Here is a 10,818-nt window from a genome sequence, read left to right as displayed (position 1 = left end):
TTATTGTCACTAACAGATGGAATAGCATCTTATTATAGAACATGAATATCCTCGAAAATAAAACTTTTCACCCTCCTCCGAATAATGATTGTAGATTCAGCAGTGAGACTCAACAGATTGTTTTTTTTTTTTATTATCTCTGATCCGTTACAATAAGAAGTCATCATGAGAAAATGATTATCTTTCATATGCAAATCTGAAGTGATCACTATTTTGATCAGTAAGCAGTAGCATAAGTAGAAGTGATAGCTCTCTAGGGTTTTTTTTTTTCAGTCAGGTCCAGCAGGGGGAGCCCTGGACTCCAGGTTGCTGCAACCGTGACAATGCGTTTGCATAGTTTAAAGAGAAATGGACATTTAACAGCGCATGTGGGCAGCTGCAGCTCCCTGAGTGCAGTCTGCAGAACACGTTAATGCAACTCAAAGCACCTGCGTTTCTCCGCTGAGGATACGGTAATGGTAGAACATGCAGCATGGCGCTCGTCAATTATACTTAATGCAAATGTCCAGAACGGACACTTGAGAATGATGAGTAAAAGTTAGAACGGCGTCACCATGTTTCCACGTCACCACCTTGTTTAGCTGTGAGGTTTGTAGTGTTTACTTTGAAATAAAAATGCAATTTTGCTAATTGCATTAGATACTGTATGAAATAGTTGGTCTTTTTGTCACGTTTTTTTGTTTGTTTGTTTTGTTTGTTTTTTTGTGTCTTTTTTTGCATTTGTGCATTTTACAACAGTCAGAGTTTACCCGTAAATGTAAACAGATATTATTTACCTCTAGATTCTTTTTTTATTGAGTCAGATCTGGACTGCAGGCAGGACGGTCAAAGCTCCTTCAACATTAGCCTCTGCATGAATGCTAATTTATTTGGAGAACAGCTGGCCAACCCACTACAAATGTGTCGCATATCAACAGTTCCTCTGTCTGATATTCTGAAATAAATACACATATTGCTTCTGATGAATTGTCTTCCTTCACATAATTCATAATTTATTTTAGTAAAAATAACACACTGGTCCCTTTGTTTACGCTGCAGCAGCCTGGATTACAGTCATGTTTCCATCAAAGCCTCAGATTAAGTTTAGATATTTGTAGTTTTACTGTAGTATTTTCCAGTACTTTATTCCCTCTGAGGTTAAATCTGATGCAGTGGCCGTGACCTCAAATGGACAGATATATTTTTGAGAGAGAGAGGTGGAAGGTCGTTGATGGTCAGTAACGTAAGCAGTATCCATCATGATGATGGACAGAGCACAGCGTCCGTCAGCAGCAAAAAGGCCACATGGTGGTGGAGAACGGCCGGTCTCCCTGCAGCTTACAGTGATCGCGTGCCTCACAGTGTGTAATGCTGACTGTGTGTGAAACCTCTCTCTCTCTCTCTCTCTCTCTACCTCAGCCTACTTTAACCAGACTAATGTCAGCTTTTATTTAAGCTTGATTTTGCAGATGCCAGGATTAAAATTAAGGACACATTAGGGATGACTGACGGCTCATTAACAGAGAGCAGGAGATGAGATCATGTGCCCGGTTACTGAACCGTGCCCTTCCCCCTCGCTAAGTGCCACAAGAGATGCAAGGGAACGAGTACGAGAGTGAGGTGGAGGGGTGTGGGGGCGGGGAGCAGAAAGTAAGAATGTGTGTTTTTGTGCGCTGGCTGAAGGCTGCTCGCACGCCCTGACGACGGGTGTGGATCAAACCAGGCTGTAAAAAAAGAACGGAGAGGAAATGGATGGGGTTTTATTGGAGTTGGACGCTGGGCTGGCAAACTTTCCGTGTCTGCATCACCAGCACTTCATGCTTTAGCAGCCTGGAAGAAGTTAGCTCTGAAATGTATTAGGTTTGACACAGTGTTGGATGTTTGGGTTGATTCAAAAATATTCAAAGATTTAAGATGTGACAACATCAAATCCCGCAGTAAGACAGCTCCTGCAACCAGGCTGAAGGGGGGGGTGGTGTATCACAGGGCATGGGGGGTGGGGGGGGTGCGGCTTAGTGTCACACAGCAGGACCAAGAGTGTGGTTTCTCCAAGAGCATCACTGGATAAATGAGCTTCTTTTTATATGTCATGTTTATGAAGTCTGACAGCAGGAACAACGTCCTCTGAAGCTTCTCCACACACACATGTAAACATCACTGTGATGTCACAACATCTCTGTGTCTGTGAGCTGGTACCAGCCAGCAGTCGGAACGGCATCGACCCCAAATGTAGACGGCGGGAGTGAATGATTGTTCTGTAGAAAAATAGAACATTCTTTTGTAAATAATAAAATATCTTTGGCACTTGAAACCAGAGCGTGAATAAAGTAACAGACGTCGAGTATAAAAAGCCGAACTACAAAGCTCTAAAAGATTAAGATAATCCCCCTTCATCCACATATGAGTCTTGCCAGTCCCGGGTGGATTTGTGCCTGGACGGGGCCGTACTCCACCATCTCTCCATCCACGGTGATCACGCCATGTGGAGTGACGGGCTCCAACCTCAGCGCCTTCACCTTCTCATACACCAGGTGGGGGCAGTCACATGACAGGTGGGCCCCCTTCTCCATGGCGAGGAAAAGGCGCAGGAGGGCGGGGCGTGAGATTCCCGCCGTCACGTAGAAGAGGTGAATTAGTCCGTCGTCCGCCGACGCACCGGGGACCGTCCACAAGTCCTCAGCCAAATGGGACTGGTAAATAGCAAGTACTAAGACAAAGTCCTCCTCCTGGACTACAGTCCAGCTCTCTGGTACTGGCTGGTCCAGGTCAGGAAGGAGTGAGTCCACCGGTGTCACGGTCTTACCACCGCCCTCCGATCTCTTGGTGGTGATTTCACCGGTGGTGTTGGTGATGGTGTTGTGGTTTGAATTTGGGCTGTTGTGATTGTGATGAGAGATGAGGTTTGTGGAGGAGTCAGGGTTGAGCTGACAGGGGAGGGAGGAGCAGAGTGAGGGACGCTGAGGTGTGGACGGACTGTGGCCAGTCTTCGTGGTCCCTTTGGGGAGTTTTGGCTTCTCCTTGGCAGGCAGATATGCTAATCTGCCCTGGTATATTTTGAGGGAGGCCAGGCGCACCAGGGTGCCCATCAGGAAGCGGATTGCGCCGACGTGCCGGTACTTCTCGCTCTCGATGTCAACGTCAGCCACAAAGCCCCAGGCCACGGAGAGGAAGGAGAAGAGACGTTGACGGGAGGACAGGTGGATGGACACCAGGTCCAGGGTGCCAACCAGTCCTTTACAAAGCATGAAGCCACAGCTCAGCAGCAGCTCTTCATTCCAAGCTGGAGGTGACCTGAGAAAGTGTTGCACAAAGTTAACTTTACTATAAGAAAAAAAAAGTCTTTTCTTTTTAATGAACACAAACCAAAGGTTAAAATTAATCTTGAGAACTTGGAAAAATGTTTGACCTACAAGGTCCACAATCTCCTTTAGAACTAAGATTATGACATCTTTATTTGACCTTCAGCTGCACATCGCTGCAGTTCCAGTTTGCTCCACTGTCTCTGTGCCCTCCTGAGACACAATGTGCCCAGTCAGCCTTTGGCTTAATCACACAGAGAGGAGATAAATCGTTCTTTATTTTAAGGCCAAGGGTGGTTTGTCTTTGCTCCTCTTTTGGGACTGTGCATTTAAATGACTCATTAAGGGACAGACTTACTGTGAGTAGTGGTGGACGGAGGCTGCCAGGGCGTTGCCTGAGCCACCTGGTAGAATACCAACAGGAGTCTGGATGGCCCTCTGCCAGTCCTCTCTCTCCATCAGACCATTTATCACCTGGAAAGGGAGAATTAATTAGTCAAACAGAAATTTAACTGCAGCCCTGAAAAATAAATTGTCAATGTATCACAGAGGTTAAAAAAAACAAACAAACAAAACAGGGCAGATATTGTTGCAAGAAAGGAGTCTGTGCCTCAGATTTTATTTAAAGGTAAAGGTTGATTTATATATATATATAATAATAATAATAATTATTATTATTATTTGTGTACTAACCAGAAAAAATAGACAGAGACCTACAGTACATCTATTATTTCCACTGTTACTTGAATTTCCCCAGTAATTAAAAATAGGTCAAGCAAAGTCAAAGTCACCTCGAACAGCAAACCATCCCCTGACATGATAACCAGAGCGTCCCACCGGGACAGGTCGGCCCTCCTCACCACTTCCCGTGCGTGATTTTGGTGCTCTGTTAGGCACAAGACACCAAGAGAGAGTAAAAATACAAGAAGACACGGAAAAAATGCAAACAGACTTTAAGGCATATCTACAGGACATAAACAACAAGACGGAGGCAGAGAAGAGACACGCTGCCTTCACTGTCAGCCTGCGGGGGTGGGATCAGAGAGATTAGGGCTGAGAGATTCAATTTCTCCTCATCAGAACAGACGTATCACATTGACCCGTCCAGTGGCTAGTCAACAGCTCTGGGCCAGATTAACTGCTCTACCAACATCTGTGATGCACAAAAATCTACTTACGTATGTGTGTGTGTGCGTGTGTGTGTGATGGTTAATTTGTTGGAAGCTATTTATTCAGCCTAGTTTTGAAAGTCTGTCTCTGCAGGGGGTTGTTAGCAGCAATCCAACTGGCAACCACATCACTGACTGTGCAGTGTGAGGATCGTGTGCTGAGATCAGAGCAGAACGAGGCTGCGTTCACACTGCAGGCTGAAGTGGAATATGACTTTTGTGGTGTGAATAATGACCAGTCAGGATGGTCTTTGCTCTGATTTGCATAAAAAACATTCTACAGATGGAAATGAAAATACACACAAAACACATAAACTACACATTATGTGAGTGACGCTGCTCAAGTTGCTGCTGCCTGTTTGACAGAGGCTGAGGTCAGTGATGCACTGCTGCACTGAAAGACAGAGACCGAGAGAGCAACGAACTGCATGGCACCAGCTGACTCAGCACTTTTAAGGCCGCACAGGGCCAAAATCTGACTGATGCTTCCTGACGCCTCCCAGATGGTCTGAAGCTTCAGTCAAAGGGGCAGAGTCTAAATAAAAGACATGGAGGCAACTGGAAATCAGACCATTTAAAAAGTCTGGTTACATGCAACAACATTAGTTGGTCGCATTTTATTGCAGAATTCCTGACACCTGACAGGACTGAGAACAAAAACAGTTTTACTGATGACAACTTAAGCTTCGTCCATTTCTTACACACAGTCAGTGTCTGCCACACTGGAGGCTTCACACCGGATGTAAAAGACATAAGGAGTGCCTCAGCTGTGACCGTGTGCCAGTTCTTTCTGGACTAGTAATCGTTCAGTGTCTCCTTGGATCTCTGCACTACGACTAACGGTGAAGGCTCTCTGTGACTGGGTTTTCTCTCTCCTTTCTGATGGCTCTATACTTTCTCCTTGAACCTGAGTCGTTGCTCGGTTCTATACTTTCTCCTTGAACCTGAGTCGTCATTTCCACCCTGGTGCAGCTGCTGACCTTCCATTAATCCCTGTGTGTTTCCAAAGGCAGCCTCCTTGCAAACAAATGCATTCTTCCCTCTCTCATCTGTCACTCTAGCCCCGACTCGTTGCATAAAACATTATGTCCACTGTGCATGTCTGACACACTTGTTTTGGCATCTCCTGCGTTCAGAATCTCATCATCTGTACGTTATTGCACCGTGATGGCACTGAAAGTTTAATCCCGTGCTTCGCTGTTTGATATCAGAGTGACCTTGGACCCGTCTGTGATGTAATGCACAAATAACACGCGAGGCAGAGTCTCTTTGCAACTGTTACTGGCCTGTAATGAAGAGCTTGTAGGGAACAGCGGCTTCGGTGAGCATGCCCTGTACGTGGCCGGTGAAGAGCTGCAGAGCTTGGCCGCGTCCGCTCTGAGGGTTCACGAATATCATGACGCGGCCGGGCCGCCGGACTTCTGTGTACGTGACACCTGAAACAAACAGACCGAGGAGAAAGTTATTACTGAGGAGGACGAACAAGGACAACCTGACCAAGGACGAGTTAGAGACAGTGACAGCATTCAGAGTGTGAAGCTCCATGTTAATGTGAGGAGATGTTTCCTCTAAGAAGGGGAGTTTACTGCTGCTTCTAAGCTGTGATCTCGCCCTTTATTTTTAGCAGCGGTGTGACACTTAGCATGTTGTTAGAAAAAACAATCACTCCTGATGTTTTTGTTGCCCAAGGAAAGATGAAATAGAATAAAATAATAAAATAAAATAGAGTAGAATAGTCTTGCACAGTGTGGTCCCTGTAATTTACTTAGTGTTTATATACATTTATAAATATATATGTATGTATATATTAATTAATTTTTAGAAAAATCATCAACATTCCCAACTATGACAGAAAATGTTTAATAATTAAGAATTAACATAGAAAATATCAGCAAAATCTTGCTTCATCACCTGCTTCAACACATTGGTTCCATTGTAAAGGACAAAAAACTCAGTGTCCAATAAAAACACAGCTTCTTGGTGGTAAATAACACTGTGTCAACATCAGGTAGACACAAAGTTTTAAGTCTCCTGAATTCATGGGCAGTGATTTATTGGACTCATTAACATCCATCTACTCCATTTTTTATTACCTCGTCTCGATTTCCAGCGATGCGTTCGCTGCCTGTGCGAACCATCAGTGATGGGGAGTGGGGACAAAAATATCACAGAGAAAGAGGTGTGATCTCACTTTTGACTGAGTTTATAGACTCCAGTGTGCTGAGCTAAAAGGAATAGCTCTAATAAGACCCACAGACGTTTGACCTTGGGTGGGGAGCTAAGGTCCTTGTTCTTTAAAAGGAAACACAGCAGACAACTGACTCACCATCCACACCTCAGTAGTAAACAACAAAGTTGGTCGTCCAATATCAGTGGACCGATATTAGCATAATTTTGTAACATCTGTAAGAATCGTTATGGGTTTTTCCTCCGGTTATAAAAACTAGATAACAGTTTTGGGGATAAACAGCTGTATGTATGAAAATGAAAGTCACTAGATGGCAGCATTGTAGCTCATTTAATTAATCTATTTTAATAATCAGAGGGTTGTATGCAGAATGCTGGTGCCAGCAACTCATACAGTGGTTTGTAAAGATAATTAAATAAATATGTCAATCAAAAAAATAGTTGACAAACACTAAAAATAGGGTTTTAAAACTGTGTTTATAGCACCACCTGCAGGACATGAAGAGGAACTTCTTAATTCACTGTTCACCAAGACTGGAAACTACACGTGCCTCTAACTGTGATAGCTTCTTTTGAGACGTTCTTCCTGGACTGTGTCTGTCTGCGAGCTGAAATCAGACACCTGAGCACAAACTGTCCATCACACTGACAAGCAAAGTTTTTACTGCAGTGTGTGTGTGTGTGCGCGCGCACCCACTTAGCTGGGAAATACAGTGCACACACACACACATTCATACACACCGAAAGGCAAAGAGTTGACAGGCGGACTGGATGAAATGTGCTGTGTGTCACTGCTAACAAGTGCTGAGCCGACAGAGCGGAGTTGAACAACTCACTGCCACAAGTGTTTCACTGCAGAAATATCCAGAGGAACGGCGTGAAGTGTCTTCAGCATCACGCACATCAGGTTGGATTTACTCAGGCATAAAACCATGAAAGGACACATTCGGAGCAGAGACAAATATGTGGGCAACTGAGTGATGATGCCGCAGTGAAACTGACTTCCTTTTTCAGACAGGACTGACGTGTCTGCAAACAAACAGCATTCCTGGGTTGGGTTAGTCTATGTGGGAGGAGAGGGGAGGAAAATCGACCACGTGAAACCCCTGCTGCCCACCGAGGGTGGACAGTGGGTGATGACACAGGGGTGTCATCTTCAGAGCTGAAGACTCGGGGTCGGGGGGGTTATGACAGAAGAATAGCAGCAAAGTTGAAAGAGAAGGTTCATAAGTCTGCAGTGAGATCTGCTATGATGTAGGAGGAATGTTGGAGGAAATGAAGATGCTGAGATTTTTCCCAGGGTTAGTGACCAGGATGGACAGTTACAAGCAGGTTCTACTGGAAGAAGCTAGGTGGCGTTGTCCCCTTTGATACAACTGTAGATCTTCTGAGAACACTATCATTTCTTTAATGTTGCTGCGACAAACAGGAAAATGTGTGACAGAATCAGGATGCCTTGTTCTTTTAGCCACCCTAATTTTAAAGTTGCAATCTCATTTTAATTAAACCGTCACTTCATATTTTCATCAGAAGGTTCATTAGAAAATACTTTTCTCTCTAAACACTGGAGCTTCAGGGAAAAATATCTCTGATAATCCAAACTTTTTTATCTGTAATATCAGATTAGATTACATGCAATTAAAGTAAATGCTGGAGGTTCAGATTAGTCAACCACATTGATTTGAATGCAGCAGCACACTGAAAACACACACAGCACGTTGTGTTAAATACTGTATCACTGGCCTCGATTTGGAGAATTTTGAAGATGCTCATAATTCTATATGCTCAAAAGAAAGCCCTGGGGTAAGAGCCAACTTGGCTGATCAAGTGAAAGGCCAGTCCAGTTACCTCCCAAGTCACCATCTGTCTGCCCGACGACACCCAGAATCCTGCTGTCCACAGACTAGAGGAGTCTGGCTGTTTGTCATCAGACAGGCTGCAGTCTGTCTCTGTGTTTGCCTGGTACACCGGGGGTCCGCTACCAAAGGAGGGCGACCTCATTCCTCATCCTTCCTCCGCTAATGTGTCCCTCCATCTTTGGCAACCAACATTCCACATTAGTCACTGCCAGAGTTAAATATCCGCTTCACTTTTGAACTACGGCCAGGCTGCAGTGAGGGACAGTTCTTAAAGTGGACACGCTGGACGCCACATATACACGCTGACGACAAACAGAACAGATTAAGACAAGGACTTCCTCTCCGAAGGTATCACTGAAATTCGCCTCCTTCCTCTGTTGCCATGTTTTGGTTTTGATCATATAAACTTTTTATAGATCTGTTTACAAATCTGTATATAGATCTGTAGACGGAGGCTCACAGAGGAGACAGACTGTCTAGAACCTTGGTCTACACCAGCACTTTTTGTGTAAACCAAATACCATAGTAAAAGATGGTATACGGGTTACATACATTAGCACATATCCTCCCTGAGAGGATGGAGATTTTAGAGTTGAGGTATCCTGTTCCATTTGTGGGACACAGAGGCATCCACTGGAGGGGGCGGGGCTATAATTCCTTAAACAAAATATGATTCTAGCTGACTCTCTTCAGTTAAGAGCATTGAGCAAAGAAACTGGTAATTAAGTGCCGTAATTGTCCCACTCTGGGGAAACTTAGTGTGTGTGTCTTTGCAACCCACACAGGCTGCCACAGGAGGCGCCATTAGGCATGTGGTTCCTGTGGGGCTCAAACCCAGGACCTTCTGCATGTAAGGCAGATGTGACATGCTAATTGCTTAATTGAACCATTACATGCAGAATCACCAGTGTTTGGCATACCATAGCTTGAGAACCACGAGTGTACAACAAAGTTCACATTATATGGATTACACAAACCTATTTAGCCATACAAATTTACAAAACGTAAATGAGAAATATATTTATTGTATCCGCCCATTACTTACAGTAAAAGTCCATGGGTATTTGATAAGGAAGAATATTCAGGCCCCGTGCTCATGTTAAGAAGAGTTCAGGCTTGCTTTTTAAAACAATATATACAGCAGTAAATACAATGTTTGCAGTGCATCCAGTGAGTAACCAACATGTGGCTCACGTTCAACTCCACAGTACAAAATGCTGCAGGTGACAGTGTGGCGACCTCAACAAACCGCTGTGTTCCAGGGAGTTCTGGTAGAACTAGTGGAACTGTACTTTCTGCTTTGAACTCTAGATACAGGTTCACTACATCCACGTCCTATTAACTGTCCAGGACTTTTCATAACCTGACTGTCAATTTTCTACTCAGGTTTGTTTTGAATCCTGAATGCTGTGGCGGTTTGAACTCAGCAGCTGCCACAGCTGGTCGAGCAGGTAACTGAAGGTGGGTGGAATGTTCACGTGCTCCCAAACCTGTTCTATGGCAGCTGGAAGGTGTATCCTGCATGTTCAACTAATGCTTACAAATTGGCCTATTTTTTTAAGAGACATTAATATATAGATATATAATATACAAATTATAATATTTTTTTATTATTTTACGGCCCTGTTTGCCCCACTACTCACCCTCCCTCCGGGGTGCCTGCAACCCTGAGGCATCTCTTACGGCCGCAGCCCACCTCTCAGCCTCCTGCAGGTTGACGCTCGCGTCCTGGACCAGCGCGACCCTGAAGCACTGCTCCACTCTTTGCCGGGCCACTCCGGCGCTCATCCAGCGCCTCTTAAACGGGTAGAAATAAGCCGTGAAGTAGGCACCGATATCCGCGCTGTCCGTTCCTCTGTACGCCCGGCAGCCGATACAGTCGGCCAAGTTAAAAACCACCTTCGTCCTGCCTGGAGAGGAGCAGATCCTCTGGATGGTCAGGCTGCTCGCCGTTAGACTCACCGAGTACCGGAGACTGTCGTTGAGTGTGTCCGTGAACTCCCCGTACAGCGTCCCCACGAACCCGTTCCGCTGCCGGGATGGGTCTGGCTCAGAGGCGCCCGTCTCCATCACCGGACGGAGAGTTGCGCCGCGTCCTGCCGAGCGGTGTGAGGATGGAGGAGTGTTGTATCCTCCGAACAGAGCAGCCTGTAGTGGGACCCTGCAGTGAGTGTGTGTGAGAGGGACTCACTTATTCAGAGTCTCTCCCTAGCGATTGAAAACGGAATGGCAGTGACACCCAGCTGCCCTGCCCAAAACTCCAGGTTTAACTTGCAGGAAATACCTCATTCATATGGAAATTTGGTTCAGAAAATAAAATCATCT

The 10,818-nt window shown here is 45.2% G+C and overlaps 1 protein-coding gene across 1 annotated transcript; it reads right to left on the bottom strand.

Moving 5' to 3' along the window:
* Nucleotides 1-2,337: 2,337 nt before the first annotated feature.
* On the bottom strand, nt 2,338-10,730 carry sphk1 (sphingosine kinase 1). The gene is made up of 5 exons (XM_008330055.3): nt 10,137-10,730; nt 5,734-5,883; nt 4,070-4,164; nt 3,637-3,752; nt 2,338-3,270 (listed from the first exon to the last, which is right to left on the bottom strand). Exons 1-5 carry the CDS (start codon nt 10,561-10,563, stop codon nt 2,370-2,372), a joined length of 1,689 nt encoding a protein of 562 aa, XP_008328277.1. The 5' UTR covers nt 10,564-10,730; the 3' UTR covers nt 2,338-2,369.
* Nucleotides 10,731-10,818: the final 88 nt, after the last annotated feature.

The sequence above is a fragment of the Cynoglossus semilaevis genome, chromosome 17 (genome assembly GCF_000523025.1).
Source record: "Cynoglossus semilaevis isolate Cse_v1.0 chromosome 17, Cse_v1.0, whole genome shotgun sequence".
NCBI lineage: Eukaryota > Metazoa > Chordata > Actinopteri > Pleuronectiformes > Cynoglossidae > Cynoglossus > Cynoglossus semilaevis.
The sequence above is the reverse complement of the archived record's forward strand: the minus strand, read 5'-3'. Positions and strand labels throughout refer to the sequence as shown.

Bases quoted from the DNA above. Each gene is read 5' to 3' on its own strand.
- sphk1 (XM_008330055.3), bottom strand. From the start codon at position 10,563: ATGGAGACGGGCGCCTCTGAGCCAGACCCATCCCGGCAGCGGAACGGG. The intron at 5,884-10,136 runs GTGAGTAGTGGG...TGTTTGTTTCAG, and splicing joins GCAGGCACCCCGGAGGGAGG to GTGTCACGTACACAGAAGTC. The intron at 3,753-4,069 runs GTGACTTTGACT...CTCCCTTTCCAG, and splicing joins GGGATGGTTTGCTGTTCGAG to GTGATAAATGGTCTGATGGA.